This window comes from Pelecanus crispus, chromosome 5, assembly GCF_030463565.1.
Source record: "Pelecanus crispus isolate bPelCri1 chromosome 5, bPelCri1.pri, whole genome shotgun sequence".
Classification (NCBI taxonomy): domain Eukaryota; kingdom Metazoa; phylum Chordata; class Aves; order Pelecaniformes; family Pelecanidae; genus Pelecanus; species Pelecanus crispus.
In genome coordinates this window covers 51872017-51889704 of record NC_134647.1, presented here as the reverse complement: position 1 = coordinate 51889704, position 17688 = coordinate 51872017, and the positions used below count along the sequence as shown (strand labels likewise).

At 41.4% G+C, this 17688-nt stretch overlaps 1 protein-coding gene across 19 annotated transcripts in view; it reads right to left on the bottom strand.

Moving 5' to 3' along the window:
* RABGAP1L (RAB GTPase activating protein 1 like) overlaps window positions 1-17688 on the bottom strand; it is a 281517-nt gene that overhangs the window by 29361 nt on the left and 234468 nt on the right. For 2 of the 19 annotated variants that reach the window (XM_009492135.2, XM_075710794.1), the window contains exon 1: window positions 6528-6638. The exons of the other annotated variants lie outside the window; for them this stretch is intronic. In XM_009492135.2, coding sequence (XP_009490410.1) covers window positions 6528-6638 — 111 coding nt within the window. Of the gene's footprint in view, window positions 1-6527; window positions 6639-17688 lie in introns of those variants that run through there. 19 annotated transcript variants of the gene reach the window in all.

Here is a 17688-nt window from a genome sequence, read left to right as displayed (position 1 = left end):
AAGAAGTTAGAAACATATTTTCAACAGGGAGAGATTAACAGATTACCATGGAAAATTATACCTTTCCCACCTCCTGTTACACTCAAATGCTTTCCCCGAAGAGCATTTAATAGAGTTGTTAATTTTCAAAAAATACTACTGGAATGAAGTTGGATGAAAGAGATAAAGCCTAGATAATTGAAAGATGAAGATCCGCCTAGCCTTAACCTCTGTGAATCAGTGGGCAGGATGAACCACCTCTCTCGTTTCCATGCAATTGAACCTCAATGCCAAACATGGGCTACACAATGACAGTCTCAGACACAGATTGCACCACAGAGCATTTAACAGAAACCATTAGACCCACGTGCACTGATGCAATACCAAAGACCGGGGCTGGCTGCAACCCAGCAGCAGCTGATGGCTTCTCATGCAGTGGGGAGTTGACTCCCATGCCCTCCCACCTGCCAAATGCCATGACTGTTTTCTGCCCCGATACCAAGGGCTACGGCTTCACCTTTGACAGTGTCTACTCTGCATTAATAATATGCAGCAGCAAAAACGTGCTGCACATTGAAGGTTTAGGACAACAGAAAACAAATGGGATGCAGTATAAAAATAAATAGCACAAGGTATTTTAGTACCAATTATTAATTTTCATATTTAATAACAAATGAGTGATGAAGGTCAAATAAGCATGAACAAGAATAAAGTTATATGCCAGCTACACATTACCATAATATAAAACATACGCTTCTTCACCATTTACGAGTTCCACATTTAGGGCTAGATTTGTGTACGTTAAACAAGCACTCTGCGAATTTTATCAGACAAGTGTTTGCTCCATGATCAAGCCTGGTTTTAGTACCAGGAGGGACCAGGAGCTTACCCGTTGCGGGGAAATTACCTCCTCTCTGGTCTCCAAGGATTTGCATATGACAGCAGACGTACAGGGGTTTCACACTGCCGCTGCAAAAGCTGTGCCAGTTTTCCTAAATATGCTGGAAGTCCAAGACTTTAAAACATGGGAAATCCAAGGAAGGAAGAGCTTTCATTTTGATGTGTTTTTTTTTTAACATCCAAAGGTGTCAACCAAGACTTACTGAGGAAAAAATTGCAGCCAAACTAATATTCGTATACATCACTTACACTCAAATCTAAAATAAGTTAGTAAGCAAGCTACAGTCTGATAACGATGATCCATTTATTTAGCTTTATATGAGCAGTTTCCTTCACTGACTTCAAATCCTCACGAGTTTCAGGGGAAGAAGATAACATTGTGGGGCTGACTCCTTAAAGCAGAATAAAAATGTAGAATTTTTATAAATGAAAATTCAGGTGATATTTCATGTTATTTTTACTATTCCATATAAACACGGCTCATTTGATTTTTTGGGAAGACTGAAGATTTGTACTGGTAAAAGAAATTGCAGAAAAGCTAATGAAACTGGAAGGATGACCAGTGTGAGTGGAACACACAAAATCTTTAAAAATCTTAAGAGTTAAAGAAAGAGTGGCTGTGTCCTGAAATCACAAAAGACAAGGAACTTGAGCAATCAAGGGAAGGGAAAGACAAAAACTATTAGAGTTTTTCTTTTCCTGCATCACCTGTTTAGCAAATAAAATTTGTTATTTTATTATACATGTATATAAGAAAATTTTTCCTGCTCCAAAAACAAGGTGAGAGGATCAGGGCAGAATCTGGCTGCTCCTGCCCCACAGGGGAGGAAGGGAAAGAGGTGAGACAGCTCCTAGAGACATCCTGAGAGCGGGATCCCTCCTTCTGTTGGTAAGAGAAGGGCGCAGACAAGGATTATATCTGCTGGAAAGAGCCAATTCTCATAATAGCGACCACCCAAACTCCCTTATTCCTCCTTTGGCAGTAGCAACAGCAGCAGCACGCCAGCGGTAATGCCACCCAGGGAAAGATGCTCTTTCAAAAGCTCAAATGCTGCCAGCTCCTCCTCACTGCAAGACTCCACACGAGGCAGAATCAGAGACTCAGAAAAATTTAGATCGGAAGGGCTCTCCAGTGGGCATATAGACGAACCTCCTGCTCAGGCAGGGATAGCTTCGAAGTCAGAGAGCATGCTGCTCATGAAAGTCTCCAAGGATGGAGATGCCAGGGCCTCCCTGGGCAGAACTGCTTTCCCTTACACTGAGCCAGAATTTGCTTTGCTGCAAATCATGACCATTCCTTCTTGCCTTGTCATTGCATGCCTCTCAGAAGAGTTTGGCTCCATCCTCCCTAGGACCTTCTTTTAGGTGGCAGGAGACTGCAGTTAGATCCCTCCTGAGCCTTCTCTTCTTCAGGCTAAGCAGCCCCAACCTTATCATCCTTCCCCCATGCAGTCGGCCCCCTGTCTTCCTGCCCAGTGGTCCTCCGTTGTTGGACTCACTCTAGGTTGTGAATATGCCTTTTCTCCGTGGGGGCTCAAAACAGGATTCAGCGTGTGAGATGTAGCCTCCCAACTGCTGGGTGGAAGGGAATAACCATTTCACCTGACATGCTGTCTGTGCTCTTGGTAACGCTGCCTCATGCGCAGCTAGCCTTTGTTGCTACAGGGGCACGCTCCTCACTTGCGTTGTCATCTGCCACAACTCCCAGCACCCTTTTTGCATTGATGCTATCTAGACATTTGGCCCCGAGCCTGCACAGATGATGGAGTTATTCTTACCCAGGGAGAAACCCAGGGTTTTGCATTTGCCTTTGCTGAACCTCAGGAAGTCCCTCTCAGCCCACCCCTGCTGAGGTTCCTCTGATCAGCAGACCTGCCTTTCCATGTGTCCACCACTTACCCTCCAGTCTTTGCCACCTGAAAAACAGGGTGCATCCTCTTCTGGTGTCTAGGTCTGAAGATGCTAAACAGTATCAGCCCCACTATCAACCCCAAAACCCAACGTTTAGCCAGCTGCCAGTTAGACTTCAACCCACTGACCACTACACCCTGTGCTCCTGCCAGGCCACCCAGTTTTTCACCCGCTTCGCAGTTCACCCATCCGTGTAGAACCTCCTCAGTTTGGCTTTGATGGGAAGCTGAGAGCCTAGAAATCATTATGGCAGAGTCTGCTGGCATGTAGCCATAAATTACTTCTGTGAAATGGCTGATAATTCCCCTGAACACAGAGCTAAACACAACAAGGCAGGCAGGCAAATGAAAATACAATGAAGCTTTCCAGAAGAATGTGCTTCTACTCTGGATTAAGAGGATTATACCACTTGGAATACCATTTTTATAACCCCTTGAGCCCAAGTTTTCTGCAGATAAACCAAGAATTTGAATTCCCTAGAGTAAAGCTACTCAATTCTTGCACAAACTACACAGCAGTCCACTCTTACATGCTGCTTTGCATGTCTGTGTGAAGTAGTTTCAAAATAACTTGAAATCTTGAAAGTAAGACCACACAGCATGTGTCATGGTCACATTGCAATAGGAGTAATTTTATTAAAATGTATGTTGGAGGATTGCTATCATACATTGTTGCTTTGGAGTATATTTAACAAAACCTTCTCTCAGATCATCTGCATCGTGTTTAATTGTCTGGTATTTATGTGCATCAAAGCAATACTACAAAAACACTGCTATGCTTTCCACTGAAAAATTCACCTTTTCCAGTGAAAAATATGACTAGAATTCATGGGACCTGGGAAACAGCAGATAATTCTGATTTTCCATTACTGATGGGGCACTGGACGTGTCAGAAGGTTACGAAGGGCTGGCCTTAAGCATAAGCAACCCACATCATCTGGCCTGGTATTTGGTTTCGGTATGAACTCTTTGCCACTTCACGTCATAACAAGTGGCTCTCTCCTCTGTGCAAGAGAGACTCCTGTGCGCCCTGACCTATTGCACAATCCAAATGAACTATAATGAGTTACTAGTTGCAAGATTCCTGAAACTACAACAAAGCCATCCTGACGTCCAAACTGCGGAACAGGATAAAAGCCTTTAAAGAACATTCTTTTCTAACTTTTCTCTGCAGTCAGAGCAGCATACTAGAAATCCTTTAAAAATAACTGATACCTGGATTTTGCAAACAAGCAGATGAATCCCAGATTGTAAAAGTACCTGTGCTATTAACGTGAACTCTCAGAATAAATGAAAACCCTGCAAATTCTTTCTACAGAATCTTACTTTATGTACAGTACATACCTTCGTGCAATCTGGTAAAATGACCAGGACAGAGTCAACAGGATTTGCCCCAACTTATCCCAATTGGCAGCTTGTCCCACAATTAAGCATAGCATCAGAGAACTGAAAGAAACTTTCTGAGTCATCAGGTCCCATCCCTTAGTAGTACAGGCTCCCACGCACCATCAATCCTATCATAATCTTGTTGAGCTTCATCTTAAACCTCCTCAGGTTGTTTGCACCATTATTTACTTCGTTAATATACTTCAAAACCATTTAAAAGAGTAGTTAAGTATTTCCTATGTAAACCCTGCAAAAAACACATTTCTTAGCTTATTTACTAGTACATAATACACTGAAACACGTTAATACTCTTTGATTCAGGAAAACAAAAAGTTCATAAGAACATGTGCTTACACTAAAGTCAATCATTCAGATCTTATAAATAATAGTAATAATGATACTTTTCCCTCCCACAGTTGTTCCACGTAAGTATCCCTGTTTATTAGGAGGTAAGTAGTTACTTCACAGAGAAGTATTTTTTTAAAAAAATGTTACTTCATCATATTTTCAGAATGGCAAAAATCAGCTAGAGCTGTAATGTGGTGCTCTTGACACCAGTTACTCTCTCCTTCAGTCACTCGCAGCTGATCTGGAGGAATCGAAGATATGTAACACAATGTCTGTTACTTTCGCTCTGAAGCTATACAAAACTTAAGAGGCCATCACCAAGCCCATTTAAGCAGCACTTTTCAAAGATTTAAATTATAGGGCAAGCCATCCATGAAATGTTTTCTTCCCGCAAGGGTTTTAATTTAAACAACTGCAGTACTGGCTCTAGAGCATGCAGGCAGTTCAGGACCGGAGGCATCCAGGAAACCCCACTGTCACCATCATTTGCTCAGAGAAACTCGACAGAAGGGCCTCTCCCAGAGCCCGCCGGCAGGTACCTTCTCCGCAGGCACCTGGCTCCTGTTAATGCTATTGCAACACAGGTACCCGTCTGAAGGAAAGATACTACTCTGGGCTTCCAGTCAAAATAATAAATGCTGCCATAGCAATCAGCTAAGGCAGAAAAAGAGGAAAGGTTGTGGCCTGACAACAAATTAAGGTATACCATGTATTTAAAAATATCCAGCATGGAAAAGGTATGCAACTCCTAACATGCTGGTTAAGTTAAAGCTTATGTGGAGCCCAGTCTCCAACCAGGTCATATTACACAGTTTTGTCTACACTGGATTTCCATACTTATTACCTAAGTATTCTAATGGGCCTTGTAAATTCTAGCCTAGTGGAGGCCAGAGACAGAAAAAGGCATCATAATAAAAGGGGTTGGGCAGAACTCCTGTTTAGATCTGGAGGTGTATGGGAGATGCAGGAGATAAGTTCATGCACCTGAGGTTTCCTGAGCATGGACAAGGCAGAAAAACCCAAGTAGGAAATAGGCTTAGAGAGGTTTTACACAAGACAACAATAAGGCAAATATTTCATCTTCTGAGAACATCTCCTTTGTCACAGCTTAGTGAACTACCTGGATACACACACATATACAGACCAAAACCTGCAAACACAAATGCTTAACTGGATTGCTAAATAATTAGTCTGATTTGCATTTAGACAGACATTTTACCTGTATCTGCTTTTTAAGTTAAGCTCAATACCTATACATTAGTTTTTATTTTCAAAGACTTCTTTTGACTGATTCCAGGCAGACTGACTCAACATGGGCCCATTTGCAGAATTTGAGACCAAAGATGAATTTTGGCACCAAACTTTAGAGTCAAAACTAGTGCCTTCATTGCAGCTCCTTATAAGTGCTGGGACCTCCATGAGGGAGGAAGATGCCCATGCTATACATGTAATTTACATAAATATATACACTATTTATGAGAAAAGCAAGTGGTAGTTTAACTAAAAAGGTTTTACAGATACTGATGCTGATTTCAAAAGGGCATGTAAAACTGTTAAATTACCATTTCCATATAAGGGACAGATTCTTTTAGATTTAGTGGTGACAGTGACCTACATCCCAGGCCCTGGATGTATGCTGAGCATCTGGCCTGAACATTTAACTGACATGCTAAACCACAGAAAGTGTTTACATAATTTAGTGTAATTTTTTCATTTAACTATTATTTCAATTATTTTAATATTCTTTCAAAATATTATTTTAACTATTACCCTACTGAGCAATAACCTTCTTCTAAACTTAGTAACCCAGAAAGATATTATTTTCATCATCTTATCTCTTCTGAAATAAACTGTTGTTTTAATTTTGTTGATGCAAGAAAGCAAATTTCTGAAAAAGTAATGAAAAGAGAAAATAAATAATAGATAGCTTTCAGCAGAAGGACTTAACTACTGGAAAGAGTATAACCTAAGCATTATTGGCAAAGGAGCAAGAGTAACACCTACCACAGATTTGGGTTTGCTGACTGCCACCAGATTGGCCAGAAAGTCTTCATCATACAGCTGGCTAAAAACATGGGCATCATAAGCCACCATTATGGAGATTTCTTCCATCATTTTGCCGGCAAGCTGCCGTTAGTGGCCAGAGCAGATCAACAATCCAAGGCCAAACCTTGGCTCAGTTCCGTGTCAGTTGTTCACACCCACCTGAAGAAGCTAATGAGGAAGGAGTGTCACAGGAGAAAATATGACCCAGCAAATCAGCTCCCGTGTGAGTTTTCCTCTCGAGGGTGCCTTTTATTGTCACGGGAAGCACACATGAAACACCTGCTCACACTCCCAACACCCAACTTGCAAAAGGCATTTGCTGAAGTTTGGTGAAAGCCAGGGAAGTAGTTTTAATTCCAGTATGGGGCTGAATATGAAAAAGCAGTAGCGAAACCAGGTTAGTATTAAGCAAGAAAAGACCCGTCAGTGCTTGACAGCAGGACTGGAATCACTTCTGTTCTTCTCAAACTTTGTAGCAATTGTTTATTCTTTGTGTCCAGTTTTCTCCCACGGAAAGCTGATATTCTTGTTAGCAGAGTCTTGCTTTCCAATGAACTGCTTCTTTTGGCTTATTTGTAAATTCACAGAGACCGGTGTAATGATGATTTCTTTCAGACATGCCTTGGAATTTTCCACAAGTTTCTAAATCTCTCCTTTAAGCTCGTGGAAAACACTCACTTTCTCTTTTACGCAGATCCAAATTGCATCTTGTGATGTAGATGCTTTTTGATTTTAGCAGGAAGATGATGGCATCAAGTCACAACCTTCCAAAAAGAGTCCTTCAGTTATCCATTTGTAATACAGGGTAAAACAGTTGTGCAAAATGAAGTGAAGGTTGTAAGTTCTTCCTTGAATAAACTCGCACCTCCACAAGTGAAATAAAACCAATTTATGCAATTGAAAGTTTCCACAGTAGAAGGTTTTTAACCTGAATCTGGGACTGGTTTGCTTTTAATCAAGAAGTGATATGGTATCTCTTGTCTATGAGTCCTGACCAGTGTAGCTGCCTTCCAAATTGCTCCTGACTTTCCAATTCATTTATCATAACATCTGACACAGGAAAAAAACCAGCACAAGGAAAAAATTTTGAAAAAAAAACATTAAAAATCAATATGCACCAAACTACAAATGAAAATCTAGAAAATAGTAAATGATGTGAAGAAACAAACAAAATGTCCCAAAAAGAAACTCCTTTCAGGAGACTCAAGCAAGATAAAACCTCCTACCCAAATCAGCACTTCTGCTTAGACTCATCCTCTACATTTTTGTCTTCTCTGAAAGCCTTTTGTTCTTCCCGGTGAAAAATCATACCTGCTCAAGAAACATGTATCATTTCAGCCGTGCATTTGTCTCCAAGAAAAGTATGTGCTGGATGCTGCAAATTTGGTAGAAATTTCCAGTTCAGGTTGCTGGTAGCATATGGTTATGCTCTCACTTTCCAGAATAAACAGGGTCAGACCCACCTTGCTTTTCTCTTTTTCCTGTGCTCCCGGAGTATCTCTATCAAAGATTACATGGTTATCTAAATAGTACCAGGTACTATTTGCATTTGAATAAGAAACTTGAGCAACAGCTGTAGCGTACAGGATTAAAACCCCAACATCTCTTTCACTTAAATAGAGGGGGAAATTACATGTTATTGCTAGGAAACACAGAGAGTTCTAATAGGCTTATGGCAAACAAAAAATGCAGCACTTGAGGTTAAATCCTTGAGACTAAAGCAGATTCTGATCATGCTTAACCCTTGCAGGAGGAAGAAAGGTATTTTTTCCTTGAAATGCACTTAGAGTGCATTTTGAAAAATTTTTCTTCAAAGGCTTGCAAATTTTTTCAAATTAATTCCCACAGCAGAGATACTTTAGATTCTGATCCTGAAGCAATATCCAGCTCACGAGATCACTCTCCGTGTCACCTATACAAAAATCATACCTGCTATGCTAAATTCCACTCAGGTTTTCCAAAGCGCTTTAAATGACCGCTTCCTCTTCACTTTCATTGCCTTGTGGGGTGGGTATTTTTTCTTTTTTTCTTGTAGCAAAAGTTAAAAGGGTAAAGCTAAGAGTGGCTCCTCCTTGGCTGCCTCCGAGGTGTGCTGATAAAGGCACCTGTTGTAAGAGGTAAAGGAAATCCCTTCCCACAACCCCTCCCGCCCCGCTGGCACCCGCTCCGGAGGCTCCCAACAGGGACTGACATTATGTTGGAATAGTCATGTAGGCGCAGGGGAGAGAGCAGGCAGTGTAACAACAAACATCGCCATGTTAATGAGAGACCAATTTAATTCTGCAATAAGGGCAGGAGGTGGAGAATGCAAATGATCAGAAGTACACCGCAGCTGCAGCTACTCAGATCCCTTCCCTGATTCAGCCAACAGGAATTTTGATTTATAAGGAATTATGGACCAGAACCTATATTCCCTTTTTTTCATCTTAAACAGAAAGGCTGTAATGATTTAACAGAACTAAATCTACATGTTACTATTGCATTATTGGCCAAATAATTCTTCTCATATCTATTCTTAACAGAGGGCTTGTAATTTTGGCATGTTCTAGCTAGCAATCACAAGAACTAACAACTGATTTTTTATGTTGGCTAACACATATCTTTACTTCAAAAAGGATGTTTTTCAGCTGTTACTTCAAGCTAATGGAGCTGAGCTGCCCACAAATCCCTATCAACCTGCATTTTACAGCCGTGTTAACAGCCTGTGCTATATTCTGAATCAGCACACAAAATTGTAAGTATCAAGCCAGTTAAACTAAATCTTTTGAATTAAACTGACTGAAGCAAGTATGTCCACCCAGACATAGTCATGGCATGCTCACACCAGAGGAACTGGAAAGGAAGAGGCAAGCAGAGAGCTACCCTTGACCACCACCTCAGGCTGCACTACGCCCTCCTCCCAGCATATTCAGCACAGAGCCTTCCCCTTAGCCAGGGTCTCCGAGTGCTGAAGGGATGAATAATCTATCAAAAGACAATAAAAACCATGCAGTGCGGCTTCGCATTTCTTTAAATCAAATAGCGCTTCTCTGTATAACACCACTTGCAGCAGCCTTCCTCAAGGAACAGGAAGGCAGTCCCCTCCACGACATAGTTTTGAAAGCATACCTCCAAAGCAGGATTTTTGGAGAAGCGGTTCAACCAAGCAGTCAGGACGACAGAAGAGAGCCAGCAGAAGGACAGGTGAGCTGCAGAAAACTGTTAACTAATTAAGGTAAGTAGCCCTAATTACAGTTATTGGGATTTATAGGCTGGTGGATAATAGAGGTGAATGGAAAATTCCTGAATTGAGCAAACCAGCTAGCTTAGCAAAGCAAAATCCTGCTCACTCCCAAGATAAATTCACTCTCACTCCACCCCCAGGAATGTCTTGCTGCTATCTGACAGGGATAGGATCTTCTGATAGACGGGAATGCGTTACGTATGTGAGGTATGTACAGCTTCTTGCTAAGCACTCCCTTCCTGCCACCACGTTTCTGAAACATAAAGGCGTTATCTGCGATTTGCTTTTCATGTATTAATGAATCCAGGAAGATCACAGCAGTCTTCAGATAAGGAAACATAAAACTCTTCTCATAGCACTTGGAATGGCATTTGGCAGCCTTCAAGATAAGTATACAGGGTTTTTTCCCCCAAATGGGAATGAGTAACAGCAGTACCACACTCTTTTCACAATCCCCTTAACCCATTAATGACCTGTAAGAACTGTTTCGAACATTATCAGCAAATGAAAGACACTTGGTTACAAGTCAAATGCTGCGAATCCCAAAGCACAGTTACATTCCGCCCTCACCCACAAAGGGCTTGCTGACCACAGGAGAACAGCCAATAGCCCAGATCTGCAGTCTGCACAGTCACCTGCCGTGCCACCTAAAGCCCCCAGAAACATCCTTGCTGCCCTCGGGAAGCCGCCCTGCTGCGCTGAACCCTCGGCCATGCCAAATGCCTGCACTGGAGCGAAAGGCGGGGGAGCGGCTGCCTGTCCTTTGCACAGGTGTTTATCCCAGTGAATTAAGGAGCAAAGCACTTACTGCTGTGCTGGTGCAGCCTGGCTACAATTTTATTCATAACTCTGTTCCAGTTTTAAACATCAGAAAGTAAACACCTTTAGATGTGTTTTTGGATTCAAAGTGAGCATTGAACGCTAAGCCATTGCTCACAGGAATGCCCCATACCATTCGATAAAAGCAGTTGCCAGGCTCATGCTGATCCATAGTTCAGCAATTGCTTCTCCCAGTTTTATTTTTACTATTTAAAATGTCAAATAACATGGCCTATATTTTTTTTTCCAAAGAAGTGGGTGTATGCACCTGTGTTTCTCCTAAAATAATCCTCCAAATGTGTGGAAAAATCTGGGCCTGAAGTGCTTTAGGATATATACTTAAATGGGTAAATCCTCCCAATTTGCAGCTATGCCGCATTCTCCCGATTTGAAAGCAGGCAAGATTGCAAACTCGTTTTTGCAGATTAAAGCCAGCGAAGCCATCCTGCTGGAGAGAGCGAATGTTTCTCTCCCAGCAGTGGCAGAGGTCAGCGTGGCTGGAATTGCTGAGGCAGAGGCGTCCCCAACAAACCGGTGACGCTGGCGTGCACTCCCCCTCAGTGGAAACATGTAGCCCACCGCAGGGAACAGCTCGGGACTTCAGAGTCTTCATTTTATGTTGCCAGCTCTGCCTCTTGAATTATTTACTGTAAGCATGAATAATAGAGGAGGGCAGTACTATTGCCCTGGTCTCCTTCAGTCTTACGGGAAGGCACTAACAGCAAAGTCACTGCAAAAGCAGGAGGAGCCTTTACAAATGTATTCAGTGCTTCTTTATGGATTAAAGCGAACGTAGCAGAAAATACTCAGACACCCCTCTCCCAGCCTTCCCAAATCAGAGGTGTGCCACACAAAAGGCACGTCCTGCTCCTGTGCAACAACTGCTGAGTAAGGATTTTCTTCCACAAAGTTCCTAGATAATCTTTAAAGCTCATGAAAAGAGGTAAAATTATTTATTAGCCTCACCTCTAAAACTACAAAGGGTGGAAGAACAGGACAGCTGATAGCTCCCCAAACTGTTGGAGGTCACTCCCTGTGCATTTTTAAATGCATATTCTTGATTAATTCTGTTCTGTGTATTTGTTCTGTTTCTCAAAGAGACGGTTATTAATGCTTGCAATTTTAAAGGGTTTGGATCAAGTTTAGACTTCATTTCAGGTTTTACATTAACTTGAAACTACAGCTAAACAAGGGCATGAAGCTGCCTAAAACAAATCCACCCATTTGACTTCTAAAATCTATACGCACCTGAAAAAGATTAAACAGCAGCATAGCTGGGATGCCAGCCTACAGGTACATGCTCATTATTATTCAGCTCAGTCCCTTTCAGATTATGTTGCAGCCTTTTAGATTAACTCGTGACTCTCTTTTGATTTTTAATTAATTAAATTCACATTTTTAATTTATGTTTTCATATTTCTTTTCCATGCTGCCTCTTTTACTTTCTAAGGGCACCAGAAGTTATTTCCTCTCTTCAGCTAAGTTTCCTTCAGATGTCAACCATCTGGCAGAAATGTCTCTCGCCTTGTGAACTTCTTTCTTGTCTGCCAAGAATTTACATTAGAGCTGGTATGACTTTTGCTTGTTTGTGTTTTTCCAGAGGTGAAGGCAGCACAGGGCTCTGACCAGTCCAAACTACCGGTGCACTTTATCACATGGCCCCACAAAAGGTTGTGGTGTGACGGGTGATAGAGTCAGTGGGGCAGAGGAACAAGGAAAGAGCCAGACATCCCTGAGCCAGTATTGCTACCAAGTAAAAGGAATACTGAATCTTACTGTGAGATTTTGGAAATCCTAGCCTTTGGTGGTTGAAAAAATAGATTTAACAGCATATTCAGGGCATACATTGTATGTAGAACCCAATATAATTGACTGAGGTTTAAAACAGAGCTGAGCATATTTCTTCCTTATGCATCCTTCTCGCAAGACAGGATTCTTTTTCCTGTTTGCAAAGGCAAGGGGTGGTAGTGATGAGCTCCACAGCACGCAAACTGCTACTCCAGCGTAATGCACTCTGAGTGGGGCCATGCTAGTTTGCACTGTGGCCCCTCTACAGAAACCATTCAGAAGGAAAAGGCAGAAATTCCTAAACTGACTTAGAGCACAATTTCCTGAAAAGCCGCAGGCTTCTGCCACCTGTTTCATGTTTCACCCCTTCTCTTTGGGGAACCATTTTTTATCTCCTCCCAGTTCAGTGACGGCAGATGCCCATCAACAACTCAACACCACAACTGAGGGAGGCAGCAGCAGTTCAAGAGCAGGGTCATGTACCAGAGACCTCCCCATATCTGCCTCCAGGCCATGGTCAGTGTCTCCTGAATCTATGCCCTCAGAGTCCAATCAATACAAACAGGTCCCTCCAGCTGCTGAAGGGACAAACATTACCAATCCATTTGCCATTGTAAATATCTCTGATACATATTCCCTGGGGCTATTGATCCAAGAACCGAATAATGTTTGTATGGCATTTAGACCATGCAAACGCCATTGAGAGCTAAGTTCCAGAATAAACTGATCCTAACCAACACTACCTGTGAAGTGTATTTTAAATTTGTTGCATTTATCACTGGTATTGAAAAGAAAAAAAAAAACTGGTGTCAAGCACATTTTTCAAGAAAATTACCACAGCAGTTGTACAGGACTGCTTTGCACTTATAATTATTTATATGGATTTCTGGCTTGATTTCAGTATAGCTTGATTTAGGGATTTTACCCAAATAGTCCACAAGCTAATGCAAGCAGAGCCAAACTTTACCAATCAAAACTTCATCAGAATAACAGAGCTAGTTCAGAATTCATACAAACAATCATACAGCAAATACGTATCTCTATTGCTACCTTCACCTATGGTCTACTGGCTTTTCATTTAGAGAGTATGATCAGCAAACAAAAGATATTAATTAACATCAAGCAGCACATTAAATAGTGACATCTGTCACATGATAAGACTCAGATTGGGGCCCAGGAGTTGGGGCTTCTCATTCTACACCTGCACCTGACTTTCTTTCTCAAGGTAGGTACATCTCTCCATATGTATCTTTCCTTCCCCAGAGAGGGATTAACAGTCCTTATCTACCTCCCAGAGAAAGATTAATAATGGTAAAATTTATGAAAAATGAAAAATGGTAAGTGGTATTATTATTGTTGTTGTTGTTATTATGTTGTCTGACAAGTTTTGTCTAGAGTGCTGTTAAATGTCTTATGAACTAGCTGTGCTGCACAGGGAGGTCAGACCCTGCAGCAGAGCGCAATAACACGTTTCCCTGGATGACCTGTCCTGAAGTGCCCTATATCACATCAGATTTAGTATCCTTACTGACGGTCACTTGGCACCTGACCTTTAGCCTGGGACAAGAAAAAAAAGGAGAAAGACCAAAAGGCTGGAGAGCCAGGCGCTATGAGAAATTCTTGTAGTTAAATAAAAGAAAGAAAAAGGCAGGACCACAGCACATCCTCTGTCCATCAAAACCACTGGAGCTGGCCAGGCACAAACCCACCATAACATACTCTGCTGTGCAATGATGAGGCAGGGGCTGCTGTGCTGGTACTCCTGGAGCACCACGGCAAAGTCCCAGAAAGGTCTGTGGCCATGTCTTCCACATGGACCCCCTGACAGAAGCCTCATGGAAGAGGTGAGACATTTCTATGTGCAACGTAATGGCATATTCCCAAAACAAAAAATAAATCTGCAGTATAATTGCTTGGAAGATGAGATAAAGAGTAGTTAAGACTTGAAACGATGTGGGTGAGCAGGAATGGTGCATGGGGCCAGTTAAACTGGACTAAACCAGACAGACTAGTCCAGGTATCTCAGCAGTTGAGGTACAGAAGTCAGACAGTTTGATCGTGAGACGCAGTCTAGACTGAGGCATGCTTGAAGACTCTGAAATTACATTATTTCATGCATTATACATTAAAAGTACAAACTACTGATATTTTCCAGGAGAACAGTGTGTCCCACAATGCTGGACTTAAAAATGAAAGCATTAATTTGGAGGTCAAAGGACTGAATGCAGCCATAAAAGTCCAGAAAAGAGCACTTGCTAGTACATATTTATACCAAAGATGTTTAACAGCAATCTGATACAGAAAGCATCTGACATGAGATCCATTTGCTGGGAAAGACAGAAGGCAGCTAAGTCTCAGTGCTCCCCTGGACAAATTCCCCAGAACTTGTACGGGTCAACTCCAGAGGAGGAAAGCAGCTCAGGACTGTGCAAGCTGATCAGCCGTATAAGACTACCAGCAGCATCCACTAATCTAAGCTTCACATAATCCTTTACCGCTAAATCCCTATTCATCATCATACTGTACAGTGAAAGGGAAATTCTGTTCTCAGAAGATGATTATGAGACAAACTAGCTCAGTGCTTCACTGTGCTGATCTAGTCTCCTCCTGTGAAAATCTTCATCTACATTTAGTGCTTCAATATACCACAATGCGAAAAGCTTCTGCATTTACATACGATTTAAAGATTAACCTGTCTTGATTTGACTGCTAATAAGCTTATTTTAAGAGCTCAAATGGTATGTATGGAGGGGGAGAGAAGGCAGGTTCTTACATAAGTTAGCAAAGAGCTCTCTAGATTACAATGAGGTATTTCTTCAGACATCAGAGACCTGAGATATTTCCACATACTCTTCTACCCTCCCCATTTGTCTTATTCCAAGGTGTCTTTTATTTAAAATCTGGACTACAGGTCTCATATTACTGCTTCTATTATATCTACGCAACTGGAAGAAATGAGACACTCCCTAAAAAAATAATCAGGAACTGGTCCAGCTTAGCACACAAGTCCACAGGGCAAGAGAACATTTTTTCCTTGTATCCATGTGCTGGGCACAATGGACTGCTCAAGCTGAGGTCAGTATTTCTGCCATGTGTGCAAGGACTGTGCTCCCTTGGAAGCTCACTCACTCCCAGTGCTCCTGTTGACTCCCCTCAACATCCAAATAAAGGGCTATATTTAGAGAGAAAATTGGGCCATAACTTCTAATCTGTTCTTGATTTTTAACATGCCTTTTATATAGGGGAAGTGCTTAAGCAAAATTCCTTCTGCAAGGAATGGAAATGCCTGGAATGAATGAGAGCTAATTTTTGCTTGATTTGAAGAACAAACCCCACAACAGCAAATGAAGAAAAACAGAGGATGCAATACAATTTAGGATGATTTGCAAAAAGAAGTTTGTTTTTTTTTTAAAAAAAAAGAGATTTGTACCATAAAATTCCTCAATGTATTTCCAAATCATACTTTTTATGTGATGAACATCATTGTTTTCACTGTTTGGAGAGTCGATTCCCGAAGCAAAACAAGAAGAGCACGCTAAAAAATGGGAAAGTCAGGTATATAACCATGAAAAAGTAAGAGATACCATTCTTTCGCTTCTCTCAGTTTTGATGTTGGTTATGAATGATAAAGCAGCAGTTTCAGCCTACCATCCATTGGTATTCAGAAAGGATACCATCTATCAAATTTCAACTCTGTGTTTACAGTTCAAATTAATAGGGGGGAAATCAGTGTCTGCATTTGTTTGCTCATTTGGAGACTACAAGAATAAACCCTAGGGGTTGGTTCTTTTGCCTACAACAATACTGAACTGCAGCATTTAGTCTGATGGTGTAAACATGATGCTGACCTGAAAATGAAGGGAAATCAACCAATTTATAATAAACTAATAACTGACATGAAAAAGAAAAGCTGTATTGCTGCCTCCATATGGATATTATATGTAATGTAAATCCAGGTGTTCTGTCTAATGGTTTGAAAGGTTTTAGATGTCCTTCTGCTGCATTTGTGGGAGAATAACTCCGTTTCTAATTGCTCTTTAAACCAATTAGTCTTTAAAAGCAATGAAGGATTTGATCACCTTTCTCAGCCATATGGTGGTTGTCTCTTGGAAAGCCACACCATTTTTTTCTTCTCTAGATACGTCTCACTGCAGAACTTCACAATAACCCAGAGAACTAAACGTGGACTTAGCAACACTCCTGGGACTGGAAGAGTTGCTTGGGGATTGGCAATTGATTTAGCAGTACATTCACTGGGTTCCCCCAGTTTTAAGGAGACTGAAATGAATGAGTCACACTGGTGATTCTTGTGATACAGCATATCCCTGATGTTGCACAGTATTGACATTACTGAGCCGAATGGTATCTCTATTGAACAGTCTTGGGGAAAAAATATAAACAAAAAGATAGTTTCCTTAACACTACTTAGGACTATGACATTGAGAAAGACCAGAAACATCTGAGTCAGATTTTTCTTATCTTTCATAATGGAGTATAACAGCAGCAAGAGAAAAAGCTCACTGTGAGCTGATGGAGCACCCTACCTTGGCCATCTGTTATCAGCAGTACACTGCAAAACATTCAGGTTATTTTGTTGGGTAATACTGTATTTTTATTTTCACTTACTTTTTAAATTTTTATATTAGGAACCTACGACCTGTGCTCCCTTTATCAGTATTGTTTGCATGCTTGTACTCTTCTTGGATCTTTCAGAGTTATGGGATTTCAAGGTATAGACAGCTGGCTGGGCGCAACAACACTGAAGATACAGCAAGAGGCAGCAGCACAAAACAGTGATCAGACACAGCCATAGGGCAGCTATGTCTCCTGTAATGCCTTTATCAGCTCAGGCATACTTTATCCTTTCTCAGCATTGCAGACCACCCTACATTTTGCCAGATCTCTGAAAGTTCCAAGAGCGAAAGCTGAGTACATAAAGTAGGAAGAGCCACAAGAAACACAGAGATCCCCACCCACACTAGCCACTTGCCTGTGTGTAATTCAAGGTGTTAATCATCATCTTCCACACCCTAAAACACCTGATACCTTCCCATATAAAAGATCCTTTTCTTCCTACCTTCTATTAATGAAATTAAGATCTGTTGGCTCAATCTTTTTAAACGTACCTGAAAAAACTTCTCAGGGCAGTAAAAGTTATTCCTGGGCATTTTAATTGGTTCTAGGCCTCCTGTGTTTTGTTCACAACTCAGCTTAGAGAATACTTGAGATAACTTAAATACTTGCCCAAGCACCTAGCACATTTCTGAGCTCTATGTGAATAACAGTGCC